Genomic DNA, 18,304 nt, shown 5'->3' on the forward strand with positions numbered 1-18,304 from the left:
GACAGGCACCTTTTCTAACACAAGGAAAGGTCCACTCTCCCCTGTCTTTGTTTCATGAGCTTTTGGTTGAATGAAGAGTACTCAAAACACTGACCACTGACGAGATAAGAGAAATCATATTTTTATTAATAATGAAAGTGTGTTCAGATACTTTGCCTTGAGCAAGCAAGGGAAGCATGAAATTTGTGGTGTCACTGAGAACAGACTACTCAGGTCTGCAACCTGCTGGCCACAAGCCTACATCCATTTTACCTGCAAGAGCTCATTAAAGGTGAATTGTGAGTTGATTTTGCAAATTGTCCCCCCAAAGCACTTGTCCACACTTTGGTGCCTGTTTGTCCTTCCAGGTTATCAGCTCCCAGGCCAATCTGATATACCTTTAGATAAGACATCTGTGATAGCAATGATTCTCTTTATATAAATAACTTGTAGCTTGAGTTGGATAAGTCCCCTAGCAGTATATATATGCTCATGTATATTTCTTATAAATCAGAGTGTGGTTGTTCTCATAATGCCTGCTGTGCATCCTTAGAGAGGTTAGGATCAATTCATGTGCAAGTTTCTTTTTAAAACATCAGCTACATTTTTATCCATCAGAAACAAGTTTCAAGCCATGTGAGCTCGTTAAACAATTTGTTAATACAAAAGGCAACTAAGCAAAACCACCAGCCATAGTCATGATTTTAAGATTTTAACCTAAAATGAAAATCATATCATTTATTTGTATTTAACAACAAATGACCACTATAGACACTTGAAATCATTTATTCAAGGCATTTTTACATAATCTTGCAATCATAGTATAGGCATATAATAAAAGAATGTGAGAATGTAAAGAAGAATATAAAGCCAGTGTCTGGGCATTTAAAATAAAAGCTCTTTAAAAAAGTTACAGATGTTTTACAAATAGGATTCCTGAAAAATTTGGAAGAAACTAAAACTTCATCAAAAACATTACAATACCAAATCACATGTCATTTAGTTCATAGCAAGCATTTATATATTAAATGTTTCTATCTTGTGAGCTAAGACTTAATACATTTTACATTCAAGTTGAAATATTTCAGCACCATTCTGGTTTGAAGGATAAATGAAATGCTTTAAGTGTTCAAAAGTGGCCCAGGCCTTTGGGTAGTTGGGAATGAGATAGAGCTGTTGATTGAATATGCTGATTGTGAATATGAATTCTGAACATAAAAAATCCAGAAAAGGGGCATTTTTACTTATCATTTACTATATAGTTAATATCAAAACAAGGTATTTTTAAATTGTATTTTCACACAGTTTGCTAAAGATGAATTCTCAGTGCCATGATCATTTTAGTGGACTGCATTTCCTTCAGAATCTGAATATTACGAATGTTTATAAGTGTGATTATCCGATGAGATTTCAGAGAGAAAAAAATTGTTCATTATTACAAACAAAACGTAGTGAATAATTAGATGATAGAAATTGTGGATAAAATTACTATGTAAAAATATAAAGATTTCCTGGAAACAGGCAATGGATTCTTGTGGATACTTGTGGATTCGTATGTTATAGTACTGTTGGGAGACTGAATCCTAGCCTCAAAGGTCAAGACATCTTTAATGCAGACTGCAGTCTAAATAATTATGAGGCTACTAACATGGCATATGGAAGGAGTCAATAAATTATTTTCTTATTTAGTCCTTTTTTTCAGAGTCTTTATTAGTTTAAAAGCCAATCTCTTTCCAGCACTCCACATTCTTGGGATTATTTCTATCTTCTTTTTAAAAAATATTTTATTTGGAGTTTGGTAAGGCTGGATTATGTTTTTTGTTTAAATTTTATTAATGAATAACTTTGACCAGCTAATCACTATATGTGAATTTTTGTGGTTATTCAGAGACAAGATCCCTTGAGGTTCAAAAATATTGAGTGTTAAACCAATACTTATGAGTTATTCGGGAGTGTTTAAGGGTAATGGGAGGAAGGAATATTTACATAAGGAATAAGCAAGAAAGTTTAGCCTCCTAATTGAAACTTTTTTTTCTCAAAATCAACCAAATAGTAGGCTTTATATTTAAGAGGCAGACATTTCAAGGATTGAAAACATAGTTTTAATTATTAGTAACACATACATGCATATAGCTATTTATTTTAACTTATTTTTTTAAAATAAAATATGGTCATGAAAAACAATAGTGCTAAAAAAAGAAAAATTTCAGACATGTACTTATAGTTGTTAAAAATGAAATAAAGTGGACCTAAAGGGAGATAATGACATTTTTAATACTTCTTGAGGTTAGGGGACAGTTGTTGTTTTTTAATATCCCAAGGCCTAGCATGTAAGCACCTGGCATGTAATTAGGCCCTTGAATGATGATGGATGGACAGACAGATGGAAAGCTCCATGAATGATAGTAAATGTCTTCTCATATGTGTTCAAAGGTCATGCTATAATTTTTACAAGGATAAGAATCTCAATGGCCTTGATCTGTAGATGCCAGTCTGGCTCAGTATTAATACTGACAGTAGTTTTGTTGTGTTTTTTTTTTAAGCAAGTATATTAAAATATCTCTATTAGAAAAGATAATAATTTGAAAGGATCTCTCTACAGTCTTAAAACTAAAAAACGCAACATAAGGCAAAGAGGTACATCAAAGAAGCTATTCCGTAGCTCACATACTAGCTCAGTAAAAGTTCTGGGTCTCTATCAAGCCGCATTCTCTGTTGGTAAGCGTGTGCCCTGGTAGAGGAGGATCACATCGGCGCCTGGACGATGGTCCATCTCTAGCCCCTCTTGCCACGCTAGGCACTAGTGAGTAGGGAACGATTCTTAGTAGTTGGTGTTGACTTTACGAGTCTATGACGTATGATATACGTGACATAACAGTGAGGGATGCCACCTCACTTTTAAATTCTACCAAACATGTCCGGGCACTGGAAATCCCTTGCTTGAGATTTGAATACTGGTTCACGTAGGAAGACTTCTGCCTGAGCACCACTAACTTAAAAGTGTCATTTGATTTTTCTCTGCACCTTTTGGATCTAGGGGGGAAAAAAGGAATCTTCCAAATTTTGTTGTGGCACATGGTTTCACAGTTTGAAAATAAAATCACAGCTGTCTCATGGTGCAGCACAGCCCTTCGTTGTATAGAAAGTATTCTCTTTCCCTTATTCACCAACCCCTCAAGTATGTAGTGTTACATGCGTTGCTAATTTGGTTTACACTTCAGACACACAGGAAAAAAAAATGTATGATTGATTCCTGGATGACCTGATAATGTTCCTATATCTAGATATGATGTTTTCTATTCTGGATAATTAAAAAAAAATTTTTTTAGCATTCTTCATTTTAAAGCATTCTTCATTTTCTACATTAAAAAAATGTAGAAAAGTTGAAAATCCTAAGATGTTTTTCATCAATTTTTTTTTAAAGTATTTGAGAGACAGTTGTGGTTTTGGGGACTTGTTTGTATGATTTTTATGTCAACAAGGAAAATATTTTTAGCTAATAGGTCCATATACTTAAATGCATACATAGTATCTCTGAATGTATCACATCTATCATCAGAATGACTTCCCATTCACACAGTCATCCTCCGTATACCAGTCCCCAGAATGGTGATTCTAAGAATGCCACTTAAAAGGTCTCTGCCCATAGGAAAAATAAAGAATTGAGGCAGGAACAGTGAATGTCAGACAGGAGTTGGGCAGCTCAGTTACTTAATTTGTTCCAAAACAAAGCTGATTTAAGTCAGAATGAAATGGTACACTTAAACAGAAAGACAGGAGTTTACTAATTTTAAAATGTAAACATAAATTTTATATAGGGATGTAACTATCTGAATACATATGTTGCCATTTCTCTGCTATATAATAATATTTCTTGACACCAATGGTAATATGTTTGGTCCTTCCTCAGCACCAGATGTGTCCATATCTATTCGCACAGTAGGAACCTCCTTTCTAAACGGATCTATGCTAAGACATATACAAGCCAGTTATTGCTATGGTTTACTGAAGTTTCAGCACTTAAGAAAATTCTCAGTTCATAGTAATTTTGGCTCATTCACTGAAATGTTATTTTCCCTTTTACACTGTAATTTCTGAAGGAGCCTAAGAAATTTGGATTTCCTTGAAAGGACCACGTGTACATCTACAGAATGGAAACACTGTGTTCATTCGCAAGGTAATACAAATAATAATATTAAAAATGTCCCAAATAATGCCAATTTAAATGTCCAAAATCCAGTTATGTGCTTGGGTGTAAAAGAGTCCAAAAAAAAATTCTTTTGTTGTTTTCTGTTCTGTCTTTGAAAATATATAAGTCCTACTGAAGTTAATCTATTTTTTCCCACTTGAGAACACCAGGCACTGATTTATCCATTGGGAGTTTTGGCTTGCTTTCTAATACCTAGATTAAGAAAACAAAATAAGACAAGTTATCAACTTGATAATATTATGAATGAGTACAGTAGACACGTTTAAAGTTGACCCTTTAAAAAAAAATCTGTAGCAATTTCTCTCCACCTAAGCAACAGTCACCTTATGAAGTTACCCATGAATACACTCTTTTAATACTGATTTGAAGGAGGTGACTTTGTTAGTGGCTTTGTTAATAGACAGTGTATGTCTGGTATCTACAGACTTGATGTGTAAAGGTAAAAGAAACAGCCTCTAAAAGAACGGAGAGTAAAGCAGGCCTTATGGGACCAGAAGCCCTGCCCAGATGAGTTCACTCCAGGGAGCAAGTACAGTATGTCCACCTAGACGCAGGGTCTTGGCCTCTGCACTGTCCCACGTTACTCCTCTCTCAGCACAGTTTTGGATGTAGAATGATGCATTCATAGGCAGATACAGGGTCAAAGCCAATCAATGAAATACAGTATTTATACTATGATCACAGATCCCCACATAAAGAAAATAAGCAGTCTTAAGTCACAGACCGTCAATTTCCAGATACTAAGTTTTGTGAGTGGAGAACTTAATCACAGTATCATGAAACTGAACTGGGCCACAGTCAGTGGGTCCATACAATTTGTTTACAGTGAGGACAATGAGGGAGAGAGGCTATATCAAAGGCATACCCTGTCTTACTGGGTACTTTTTACACACCAATGGAATACTCTCCAGTGTTTGATTAGCATGAAAAACAATCAGTGAACTGAGAGATGATATGTCTTTAAAGAGTTAAAAACGGTAGGGATTCCTGGGTGGTGGCTCAGTCAGTTAAGTGTCTGACTCTTGATTTTCATTCAGGTCATGATCTCATGGTTCATGAGATTGAGCCCACATCAGACTCTGTGCTTGGGATTCTCTCTGCCCCTCCCTGCTTGTGAATGTGCATGCATGCATGAACTCTCTCTCCCAGTCTCACTCACTCTCTCTCTCTCTCAAAATAAATAAACATTTTTAAAAAATTATTTTTTTTAAAGTTAAAAAAGTACTATAACATTACCAAGGGAATCAGGTGCAGTGCCACTTACAAGCCACCAGACTGACCCCATGGCTTTAGGCAAGTTACACTCCTTGATCAAGGAACTTCAAAGACTCCCCATGGCCTTCAGAATGAAGTTCAAACTTTCTGGCTTCCTCTTCAGTGATCCCTTTGATCTGGTCCCAATTTAGCATCCTTTTAGCCCAGTTCTTAACCCCATGAAACACATGCCTTAGCCACACAAGAAGACTTGGTTTTCCAAATCTGTCCTACAGTTTCTTCCTGCCATGGGGGGGACCAGTGATATTAACTCCTCTTGACATGCCCTTCCCCAACTGTCCCCTGCAGCTCAGTCCTCGTCAACCTTCAAGGCCTAGTTCAAATTCTTTCCTAAAGCCAGTCCTGAATCTCAGCTAGAGAAGATGGCTCCTTCCTCTGAATGCTTATCCCTAGCAAGGGAGACCAGAAGCAAAAGTCCTAACAAAGGAGGCAGGCATCATTCATCTGAAGGCAAGGCTTCCTCTCTCGAGTCACAGTCTCTGCACATCTCCCATTATTATCCACCCCTCGAGAAGTACCATCTTGTTATCTGATTACATATCACTGTAGATCATTTCACCTTCTCATATTTCCATCTATCTGATCAATACTACTTATTAAAATTTTACCTCAACAAGTCTTGCAATTTAGTTACAGTCAATGACAACTGGTTGAAAGAAAGAAAGAAAGAAAGAAAGAAAGAAAGAAAGAAAGATAAAACAATTCTGTGCTGGAGCAATATAAAGGTTTTTTATTTGTTTCAAACACCTGGCGATAACCAATTCAATAGATTCTACTGATGAAAATCAAGACACACTCTGTGCTACAACAGTCACATCTCCAGACCCATTCTTAGCACAAGGTCAGCCTTTGTACCTGCAAAGTCACCTGGCTTGTAGCAGAGATCCTTCTGTTTCCCTGCATTTTATTTTACCCCTTGTGGAATTTTCAGAGTGTAGCTCTCCTACAGTTCTATGTGTCTTTCTCTGAGCCTCTCAATTCCACACCCTAAATTCCCTGAAAGAGCGGGTCATTTCTCTACTATCCAAGCATTGAATGAGAGGCTACTTGGTGGCAGGTTTGTACCTGGGTACATACAGTGATGGACAAGAGACTGCGTCCCAGCCATGACGGGACAGATAGGAGACAGACATTACACAGCAGATTCACATGTAAAGTAATTGAGAATTCCTGTCATACAGTTCCAAGGGCACACAGTAAAGGGTTAGAAACCGTATTTATCTTTGCATTAGTCTTTAATAGCTGGTTTAGGACCTCAGTGAATCCACAGTGCAAAAGCAAGAATGCCAACAAATAGAGAATGAGTGAATAAGGAATCATAAAAATTGAGAGAAATTAATTAATCTATGCATTTTACACTATTTTAGTTTAGCTTAAATTACACTGATGTGGGGGCACCTGGGTGGCTCAGTCGGTTAAGCATCCGACTTTGGCTCAGGTCATGATCACACGGTTCATGAGTGAGTTCAAGCACTGCATTGGGCTCTGTGCTGACATCTCAGACCTGGAGCCTGCTTCAGATTCTGTGTCTCCCTCTCTCTCTGCCCCTACCCCGGTGCTCTCTCTCTCTCTCAAAAATAAGCATTTTTTTTTCTTTTAATTACACTGATGTGCTAAGGATTTTCAGTTATCCTTTGATGAACTCCATACAATATGGGCCATATGCCCAGCCAGGTTTTCTGCACCGTGGGCATGTTCCCAAGAATACATTTGATTATCTTTTCTCGGTGCCGTCCTTGTGCCGTCCTAGGCTGCATGTAACTGTAAAGCCGTGGTGCCGTTTGTAAAGCACAGGCTCGGCTCCCTTACAGAATAAGGAAAGGGCTCCGTCTCAGGTGAATACAGCCTGAGCCACAACACACGGCCCACAGCATGGAACGTGGGCTGCTCTGAACCCCACACCTCCTCTGGCCAGGAGCCCAGGTGTGGGGGAAAGCCTGCACAACTGGGTTTGGGTAGGTCTGCGAAATCCCACAAACCACAGATTTACGTGGGGCCAACCAACCACTGTCCTGGGCTGTGTATCAAGGAGAAAGGGGTATTAAGTGTGAGTTTCCAGTGCAGCTCTGTGACACGTTTCCACAGTGGCCCAGTGGCACTGGTGCCTCTCCCAGCTGGACACTTTCAGTATCATTCCAACGGTGTTTGTATTACTGGGAATGTAGCACTCCCAGGTCGCACAGGTGATGGTTCGGGTCCTTAAGCCAGTACCGCCAGAGCAGGCAGGGCTTAAGGGATCATGTAGGGCAGAGACCAGCAGGCCAAACTCCCTAACCTTCCTTCAGTTACTTTCATCACAGCACCACCCCTGTTAATATTTATGTGCTGGGAGTCCCTCTGAGCTTGCATTCAAAGAAGAGTTTCGGGGCTAGGAAAAGTATGCAGGAACTTCCACACACGCCTCCCTTCCTAGGATATTTCTCTAGTACTTGTGGTTTTAGAACTCAAATTTGTAAAATCTTGGTTTTGTACAGAACAGGCGGTCTGACCTCTTCGGTGGAGTACTTTAAGGCAGTGATTTCCAAAATGTACTTTAAAGAACTCTAGGAATTTCTTCAGGGCTGCTTCATGGACTCTGGTGAAGATTGAGGAAATCCAACTGTTTGGGATCCCCCAAGGTCACCCACACTGCGTATGGCCTGTTTTACATATTCATCCGCCCCAGGGGCTTTGCGGGTAAACAGTCTGTTCTGTGTGTATATCCTGTCCTGCAAACTCAGCTTTAGGATGATAAAAACCAGAGGACATCTGCCCTCCCCCTTCTCCACCATCATTAAAGGAAGATCAACCCTAATCACGGGATAGCACAGACTGCTTTCCAGGCAAGCTGCGGTAGTAGTAGAAAGAGACACATGTATAATGCCTGTCACTGAGCTAAAACGCTTTGAGAACAGAATCAACTAAGCTAGGCAGTTAGGACTCACGGTGAAATTGTGCAGCCCGAGGCATACGCATGGTGTCCCGTGTAGCGGATTTCACAGCGCACGACATTGTTAGAATAGTCTGATTCCGGCACCAGGTAGCTGGGGTTCACGCTGACCTAGGCAATGTAAATATCATCTGTGTTTCAGATTTCATCAGCAGTGTTTGCTGGTTAATAGCTTTCTAGTTCCACAAGGCTACAACAAGGAAATGCATCAACTTCATCAAGCAGGGCGGGGGGTTAAAAAGTGAGGCAAGTGGTAAAACTCTGGAGAAGTTACAGAAGGCGGCCATATATTTTTCACTGAAGTTCTTAAAATAACTTTTTCATATACGTATGTTGGTTTAGAAATATTTCCGTATGCCTAGGTGGCTCAGTTGGTTAAGGGTCAGACTTTGGGGCTCAGGGTTCCAGCCCCATGTTGGGTTCTGTGCTGACAGCTCAGAGGCTGGAGCCTGCTTTGGATTCTGTCTCCCACTCCCCTGCTCACTCGCTTTCGCTCCCTCTCTCTCTCTCTCTCTCGCTCTCTCGCTCTCTCGCTCTCTTGCTCTCTCTCAAAAGTAAACATTTAAAAAAAGAAATATTTTGGGGTGCCTGGGTGGCTCAGTTGATTAATCATCCAACTCTTGATTTCCACTTAGGTCATGGTCTCACAGTTTGTGAGTTTGAGTCCTACATCAGGCTCTGTGCTGATAGTGTGGAGCCTGCTTGGGACCCTCTCACTCTCTCTCTCTCTCTCTCCCTCCCTCTCTCTCTCCCTCCCTCTCTCCCTCTCTCCCTCTCTCCCTCTCCCTCTCCCCCTCCCTCCCTCCCCCTCTCTCCCTCTGTCTCCCTCTGTCTCTCTCTGCCCCTACCAGACTGTCTGTCTCTCTCTGTCTCTCTCTCAAATAAACTTCAAAAAAAACACTTTTTAAAGAAATATTCCTATGAGATATATAATTGCTTGCAGGGTTGTGATTATTTAACATCGGATTCAGAAGGGGAGGTCCATTGAGTTGCAATCAAAATAAATTGCAGGTTTCTATTTTCAAAGGTCTCTCTACCTTTAGAATGTAGTTTCCAGGCTTTACATCTGTAATATCAATCCATTGGCAGTCTATGTCTGCGTTATAGGTATCATAGCAGCCAGGACTCAACCCCTAGAAGAAAGAAAATTTAAAGATTATTTAAAAAGATGGTATAAGGTTAGAACATGTTAAAGGATGTGTTTAGTAGTTGCAAATTAAATTTTAAGTGAGTACTTACAAGAGTTTGACATAAAGCTATACTTCTATCACATTTCCTTTGAGAAGTACATATTACCCAGCCTTATAGAACCTCCAGCTAAAAAAACACAGGACTAATATAAGTAGTAATACATCTAGCTTCTTGCACGTGTCATCAGTTACCAGTGATAAATACACTCTAAGTGACAGGACAGGCCTCCACCAAAATTCTAGAATATCACCAGTTCAGCGATAAAGGCCATGTAATAATCCCCTTAACTCACACATCCTCAGCTCAACTAGCCTTTCCAGTCTCTCTTGGAATTACCCTCCTTCACTCTGAGTGCCCGGATTTTATAGTGTTTGTGGTCTCATGCTCTACATTATAATTGTACTGTATAACAATAAATCTCACTAGAGATTAGAAGCTCCTTCAGGGTGGTGTCTATGTTGCATTTTTGAGTAGCTAACATTTATGAAGTATGTATCATGTGCCAGGACCAATCTAAAACATGTTATGTCTATAAATTCAATGTTCACAACTACAGGAGGACAGGAGCTGTTATTATCCCCATTTTACAGATGAGGAACATGAGGCACTGTAAGGTCAGTTAAGTCACTCAAGGATATATAGCTGGTAAGTGGCTGAGATGGTTTTGAGTTTAGGCATTCAGGAGTCCAGGATCCCTATTCTTAACCAGCACATTATTCATTCTCTCTCTCTCTCCGTGTCTCTCTCTCTCCCTCCCTCTCTCTCACATTGTCACTGAAATATTTTATTAAATTAAAAGGATGAATGTATGCCTCAATGAATGAATACCACATCACTCGAGTTGCTAAGATATTCACTTCAATGAGGAAATGAGTGCCTTCTACAGGCCTGGAGGAGGAGAATTCCAGTAAGATACAGTCCTTGCTCTCCAGAATGTTACAGTCTAGGGAAATCTGTTCAAATTGGAGTCCATAGGTATATTCTTGATGCAATTAGCCCCTTCTTGAGAAGATTTAACTGTTGTATTTTCATCCGAATGCTAAAGTAAATTTTAAAGCATATGTTGGAATCATTTTAACTCACTGTTGCCACTGAATTTCAGCACCCAAAATTCTTTGGTGCTTAAGATCACCTTGTTACCAAAAGAGCTTTAAGAGCTCTGAAACTGGTACATCAGCTGGCAGAATTTAAGTGATTAACTTTGATTATTTGAACTAGCACACCAAGAACAGGAATTTTTAAGGCCATTAAAAAAAACATGGGGCGCCTGGGTGGCGCAGTCGGTTAAGCGTCCGACTTCAGCCAGGTCACGATCTCGCGGTCCGTGAGTTCGAGCCCCGCGTCGGGCTCTGGGCTGATGGCTCGGAGCCTGGAGCCTGTTTCTGATTCTGTGTCTCCCTCTCTCTCTGCCCCTCCCCCGTTCATGCTCTGTCTCTCTCTGTCCCAAAAATAAATAAACGTTGAAAAAAAAAAAATTAAAAAAAAAAAAAAAACAAAAACAAACAGGCATTTCACATATTCAAAGTCAAACTGTAAACACAAATGAAATGTAGAACCTTAGCCAACATTGTCTAAATTCGCTGTTTGGTTTTAGCAAAAGAGAACCATTGGTTACATTAAATTAATGAAGTTAATTTAAATGTTTCTAGTTTCATGTGTGTTGAACATGTAAATTTATTATCTAAGAACTTACGAGCTAGACAAAAGTATAGATATAAGGAAGTTATATCTATTTTTATGTTTGGGTACATTTAAACTACACTAAAATACAACTAGTCTAAGTTATCATTGGGGCTTTGTCAGATTTTTTTTTTCCCCTTTAAATAAGGTCTCTGTTGAAGAAACATCAGTCTAGTGAAAAACACGAATACAAAAATCACTTGTAATACAAGACCTGGTGAACAGTGTTTAAACAGGACATACAACATGGAAAGTAACTGATAAGAAAGCTACCATAAATAATGAAATGGGGTCACCCCAAGGAGTTGGAAGACTAGAAGTCTTATAAATACCTACAGACCTAAATTCAGATATTTCGACAGAGAGCTTTCCAGAGCGCCTCTTTTCCTACATGGAGGGAATAAACTCCAGGTGCCGTGCACAGGCAGGCGGCTACTGTGGGGCCGGAGATTGCCGAATGAAAAGGGAACCTCTCTGCCCACATATGTGTAATGTGTGGGTAGGTTACATCTTTTATTTGAACAATAAGTGCTGCCTCCAGGGCATGTAGAATTGAACCTTTTGCCCCCTCCAATTGCTATGGTGTTTTAAGCTCAGAGAAAGAAGCAGTGGTGACATTTAGGTCACCAAAAAGCTTCCTGCCACAGCCCTAGAATTTACTCCCCAAGATACCAGCTGCTCATCCCTTTGTGCCCTGCCTGATGTACATTCACTACTCCTTGCCAAGATTCCGGCTAGAGTAAAATTATAATGTCCTTTTACAAATGAGGGCTTCTTATGGAAATACTGGCCTGGCTTTTAACTGACACACATTTTCCCGTTATAAGGCATACACACTGCTGAGGTCAGCACTATTTTTAAAAATCCATCCAAGGGACATCTGACATCAATTATACTGTAGGTTTAAATATATATGCGTGGAGAAAGAAACTGTGTCCTTCTATTCTTATTTTCATGCTTAAAAGAGACTGATTTTGAGGAGCTTTTCAAGAAACAGGTTTCTCTTTGTTGGCGAGCCCCAATCACCATTCTGTTGCTAACTTAATAGGTGGAGGGAGGAATGGTTTTGAAGGGGAGAACACAGAGGTGTCTTTTCCACAGTTACTCCCCAAGCCAGTTACAGAATACAGAATGAGTGCAGATACTGGAAACCATGTGGATTTTTTCAGAGGCTAAACCACTACTTTTCATCAGGGAGCATAGCGATTATGCACATTGACCTTCTGTGATGAGGAAATGCTTTAAGAATAATTCGGATCACCAAGCCACCAGTTTCCTTTTCCCAATTATTTTCCATCCTGACCAGATGACCCCCTGTGGGTTCCCGATTTCAGGCAGCCAACGTACCTGTGTGTGGGCAGTACATGCAAATCGCCTGTGGTAGCCATAGTCACAGGAGGTGTCCTCAAGACAGAAACTCGCTTTGTGGCCTTCAGCCACCCTCCTCTGGGTACTGGCATCGAGTAGGTCATAGTGGCTGAATTCATCCATGCTGTGGTAATGTCTGATGTCCCACACAACACAGAGACAGAACATACAGAGAAAGCCATGAGGATTTTAGACGAATTCCCCACTGCCTCCCACACTTGTTTTCGCATTAAAATTGAGATCAAGTTTGGGGTGCCTGGGTGGCTTAGTGGGTTGAGCATCCGACTCTGATCTCACATTTTGTGAGCCCCATGTCAGGATCTGCACTGACAGTGCAGAGCCTGCTTGGGATTCTCTCTCTCTCTCTCTCTCTCTCTCTCTCTCTCTCTCTCTCTCTCACAGTAAATAAACTTAAAAAAAGAAACTCAGAGAAATTGAAATAAAGTTTACCTCTTTTTTTTAATGTTTATTTTTGAGAGAGAGAGACAGAGTGCGAGCGGGTGGGGGGGGGGGGGCAGAGAGAGACAGAGACAGAATCTGGAGCAGGCTCCAGGCTCTGAGCTGTCAGCACAGAGCCTGACGTGGGGCTCGAACCCACGAACCATGAGATCATGACCTGAGCTGAAGTCCAACTCTTAACTGACTGAGCCACCCAGGCACCCCAAGATCAGGTTTATCTTAAAGCCAGATTCATGCTAGCTTTCCCTCCCCACCCCAGGGACAGCGATCTAACTTTGCTTTTAGGAAAAACAGACTTATTTTGAGCATTTTGCTTTCCTATTATACCCTGTTTCATCTTTGAATATTTAATAGAAATAGACATTAAACTATCTGTGTTTAAGTAGACCTTGCCATATGCTCTCTAGTATATTTCTTTTGGCTGCCAGTACTCATGTTTCATTCCAAATAAAAGAAGAGCACTCTTGGGAGGTTTCTGTGAGTTTTTAAAAAAGTGAGTTCTCACGTATTTAAAACCTTTACTCAAATACAAAGGAGAAATAATGGTGTGTTTTCCCCACCACTGTTATTTAACTAGTGTAAACTTTTATTTATAAATAAAATAATTCTACTTGATCAGAAAATTGGGTGTTCATATCTGTTTTTCTCATCTTGTTAAAGGAAAGGTGGTGAGCTGTTTATCTTCTCACAGAAGGAAAGAACGAGAAAAAAAAAAAACGTTCAAATTGCAGAAGGTTTAAGGGCATCCTTCAGGATTTCCTGTCATTAAATACCTGGGCAAGTTACCAAGGCGAATTATAAAATTGCCTAATATAAGGATCTTTAAATTCAGGACAGAACAGGCATTTACCCTGGGTTTGATACAGGCCTTGTAAAACAGAGGTCAGTCCTTGTCACCTCATGGAGTATATCATCTCTTTCTTTGCAATTGGCATATAAATCCTTCTACTAACAACTTGCGGTCTTTCTGAAATGTTATCTCACTGTAGATGATCTTGGCTGTTGTTAACAAGTTTTTTGTTGTTGTTGTTATTGTTGTTTTTAGAAATCTTACCTGTAGTATGTTGGAATAAAATTCTCATGAAGCCCACTGTTGTATCCTATAGCAGTTTTAATCAGCTGGGCTTAGAGTTTCCATTTTAAAAGATAAAAGGATCTTGTAGCTAATGTATTTTCTTAAATACAGATTCCCTTGATGATGTCACATTACACAGAGAAAATTCTAAATGTAAAATACCCAACAGCAGTGTTCTCCCTCTTCTATAAAAACTAAACCTTGGCATTTTTCACCTCCAGGACCACCTGAAAAAGGAAAAAACAACTCACAAGTACCCAGGAGGCCCATCCACTTACTGGTGACAGGAGGCCCGCCCACTTACTGGTGACAGGAGGCCCATCCACTTACTGGTGACAGCTGTGCCACTCCCAGGAGTATCTTGGTCGGCTTGGTAAGAAATCTGACGTCCCTTGGTTTTTCACTCTTTGGGGGAATCGCAGCAACACCCTGTGATCATAATCTCTGACATCTGCCCGGTATGCTGAGCTGTGATTTTCAAAAAGGAAGCACTTTAATTTCCACAGGATATTAACTCAAGACAAAGTACAAGCAAAACCTTTCCAGTTTATAATGGCGACTGCCTCCCACCCCCCACTAGACTATCAGTTGCAAAAGCCCAGCGCATTTTGCTTATTTTGTTTACTGCTGAATCCCCGGGTCCCAGAATGGTGCCTGGCAAGTGGCCCGATCTCAGTTGTGAATGTTTGTGGAATGAGTAAATGCATGACAACTAGGGACATCTGCAGTTAAAAAGTGAAAAAAAAAGTAACAAAATCAGCATTAAATGTGTATGCACGATCAGTAAATTCTGTATTTGTAATCAGTTCTTGTTGAACCACATGAATGAGTAGAAATGATTGCAAATTAAAAAAAAAGAAAGAAAGAAAGAAAAAAGAAAAAGAAAAAAGTATGCCCTTATTAAGAACTTTGAATTTTGGGGTACCTGGGTGGCTAAGTAGGTTAAGCATCCGACTTTTGGTTTCTGCTCAGCTTGTGATCTCATGGTTCTTAAGTTCAAGCCCCACATCGGGCTCTATGCTGACCCCACCGAGCCTGCTTGGGATTTTCTCTCTCCTTCTCTCTCTACCCCTCCCCTGCTTGTTCTCTTTCTCAAAATAAATAAATAAACTTAAAAAAAAATTTTTTTAAAGAACTTTAAATTTAACATTGTTTCTTCTTAAAGTGAGGAAATAATTCTAAAAGCATACACCCAGATTAGATAAATAATTTTGTAACTTTGCTATCTGCAAAACAATGGCATGACTGTAATAATATCATAGGGAGAGCAGCGGAGTAAGTGATGCGAGAGTCAGGAATGAAAATGGTAACTTTGGCTTTCTTCTCTTCCTTCCGCCTGACAGTTACAGAGGGTCAAAGTGGGAGAAAGATCCAGCTGAACAGATCAACATTACTTTGCTCCTTCTAATATATGTTGTGTGGATATATATTCAAATACTACTGAATATTTTCACTTTGCACTTGAACAGTTTTTTTATGAGACCTATCAAAAAACATCGTTTGCTCCCTCTGCTGGTTTCCCAGCGGCAAAGTCAGAGGATTCCATTCCCCAAATTGCTATGATTTTATTTTAGGACGGATTCAAAAACAAAGCTCTTGCTCGGGCTTATTCTGGCTGAAGTAATACCAAAACAACGAAGCTAAACTGTGGCCTTAAACAAAAGAAGAAAACCGAAGCTTTGCTCTGAGGGCTGCCACACTGGCAAGTTAGCCCTCGGTTTTTTAAGGGGATATTAACAAGCTCTTCCATTACAATATTTTTTTCCACGTTATTGTACAGTTCTTTAGCTCCAAAGTATGAGGATCTTGGAAAAAGATCATGAGATCCCAACTCTCCACCGTAAGGGTTTGCTCCACCTCCCTGATTTGTGGCAGAGTTTGAAAGACAGAAGAACCCACAGACATCTTCAAAATGTTAAACACTCTCCATCCAGGTCAGCATGCCCAGCAGACCACATTCCACATTCCACTTGCCCCATTGCCCAACTCTTGTCTTCATGGAACAAGAGCTGTGGGAACCAGGCACTCGAGCAGCGCCTGAACCAAGACGGGTGCATGTAGCCAGGCCAAGGAGATCCTTGTCGGTACCTGGCCAAGCAGTTTTCCTCCGCGGCGCATCTCAGGTTGTACATGGACATCTTCTGCACGTACGTGGAAGCCTGGATGTAGTATGGGTCTGGCACCAGGTCCGGGAGACCTAAATGTCACCAGGCGATTGGGGGGGGGGGGGCAGGGGGAGAGGTAGCATTGAGACAACCCAGCCCCCCACCCCCACCCCCCGGCTTTGGGTCCCTCCATGTCCCTTACCCTTCACCCTTCACCCAACCGGGCTGCGGGTAGCAGGAGAACGGGACGCCCTGGGCTGCAAAGCAAAGTGGAAAGAAAGCAGGAGGGGCCGGGAGTGCGGTTTGCACCAGATTCCAGGGCTGCCTCTGCAGGCGCAGGGGGAGGGATCGGATCTGCGGGACTCAGGCCTGCCGCGCCCAGGCAGCCACGTCGGGGAGCCAGAATTGGGGAAGGGGTGCCCGGCTGCTTCGGGCGACTTGGGGGTGCTTACCGTACTGGAAGTAGCCGGTACCATATCCGGGCCGGTACCTGCTCCCAGGTCGGGGCCTTTCGTACGTGTCGTAGTAGTTGTAATACGGGTTGTCGTCGGTGTACTTGTAGGGGTTGTAGGGGTCGTCGCCCACCATGCCGTCTACGCGGCTAGGCGGCCGTAGGTTACTGAGCGCCGGGCGCTCTCCTGGCTCCGTCCCATTGCCGTCGCGCGAGTCCCCAGCGTCGCGGGCCCCGGACGGCGAGTAGCCGGCTTGGAACCAGTGGCGAGCGGCGGGTCGGGGTCGGCCGGTGGCCCCCGACGAGCCCGGGGTCCGCTCCCGTGCTGCCGCCGTGCGGTTGCGAAGCAGCAGGATGGGCGTGCGCGGCTGCGGGACGGCGCCGTTGGCAGCGCCCGGGGCGGTGGCGCCCGGGTCCCTTCGGCGCTGCGGCTGGTACTGCGAGCCCAGGCTCAGCAGGCTGAACACCTGCCCGTTGTTCTCCCATTGGATCCGCTGGCGCCAGGCGGCCGGGGCCGCCGGCGGCTGGCGAGGGGGCTGTTGCTGGCCGGCGGCCGGCTGGGCGCAGCGCAGGAGCGCGCAGAGCTGCAGCGGCCCGAGCACGAGCGCGGTCCAGGCGAAGCGCATCGCTCCCTTTGCCCGATTGTCCCCACTCCGGGAGGACGTAGCTCGGAGACCAGAAAAACGGGGCCCAAACGTGAGAGAGAGGGACAACTCTCCAACCGGGGAGGCGGGCGCAGCGCGGGTAACTCAGTCCCCAGCAAGCGACGCCAAGGGTGGGCTGCAGACCCTCGTCCGGTACAGGCGGCTGCCGGGACGTGGCACCCGCCCGGCTCCTCTTTCCCAGTCCTTCTTTCTGGAAGGCGACGGGGAGCGGCGCGGCGGCCCCGGCGAGCGGGCAGTCTGGAGTGAAGGAAGGAGGAGAGATTTTAAACTTTCTGGCACGTTTGCAAAGTTACACAAGCAGTTCTGGCCCGGCAGCCCCTCCGCTATTTGTTCACGTAATGCGATTGGAAACGTGCGAGGCGGACAGCTCCTCGCCTCTGCCCCTCCCTCCCCGTCCTGTCCTCCTCCCCCCAGACACGTTGCACAGGCAGCGTTAAGGGGAAAGAACAAAACGGAACACACATCCTGAGACACACTCGGCTTAATCTGGGGCGAACATGCAGGAATTTCAAAAGACTCAGACAGGCGAAGGCAGCCAGGCCGTGGGGCGACGCCAAAATATGCACGAAGAAAAATGCTATTAGGTCACCAGCCCTGGAGAGGCGGGAAGTCGGGAGGTGGGGAGGGTGCTGGGGGCGAGAGAGTCGGGGAAGAGGGGGCGGGGAGGGACGATTGTGACTAACGTTTATCCATAAGGAGTTAACCAGACAAATTTCCCAATGCATACTCACTCGCTTTTATGGGAAGCGCCCTCGGCAAATAAACCCTGAGATATCAGATTTTGTTTTTCTGTGTGTAGGTAATATGAGAAATGGGTTACAAATTTGTTTCCTACAGTGAATATTTTAATAACCAAAAGTGAAATTTTGCAGGGAACCAAGCCATCTAACGCTGAAGGGATGAATAAACCTGTCTCT

At 42.6% G+C, this 18,304-nt stretch overlaps 1 protein-coding gene across 2 annotated transcripts; it reads right to left on the reverse strand.

The window, feature by feature from the left end:
* Nucleotides 1-749: 749 nt before the first annotated feature.
* Nucleotides 750-17,915, reverse strand: LOX (lysyl oxidase). 2 transcript variants are annotated; one of them, XM_043586137.1, is made up of 7 exons: nt 16,724-17,915; nt 16,255-16,363; nt 14,497-14,634; nt 12,612-12,768; nt 9,431-9,526; nt 8,389-8,504; nt 750-4,381 (listed from the first exon to the last, which is right to left on the reverse strand). In XM_043586137.1, exons 1-7 carry the CDS (start codon nt 17,346-17,348, stop codon nt 4,375-4,377), a joined length of 1,248 nt encoding a protein of 415 aa, XP_043442072.1. In that variant the 5' UTR covers nt 17,349-17,915; the 3' UTR covers nt 750-4,374. The 2 variants fall into 2 exon arrangements, with proteins under 2 accessions (XP_043442072.1, XP_043442080.1); XM_043586145.1 differs by lacking the exon at nt 750-4,381 and having other exon boundaries at nt 8,385-8,504; nt 16,724-17,460.
* Between the last annotated feature and the right edge of the window lie 389 nt (nt 17,916-18,304).

Source organism: Prionailurus bengalensis, chromosome A1, assembly GCF_016509475.1.
Source record: "Prionailurus bengalensis isolate Pbe53 chromosome A1, Fcat_Pben_1.1_paternal_pri, whole genome shotgun sequence".
NCBI classification, from domain to species: domain Eukaryota; kingdom Metazoa; phylum Chordata; class Mammalia; order Carnivora; family Felidae; genus Prionailurus; species Prionailurus bengalensis.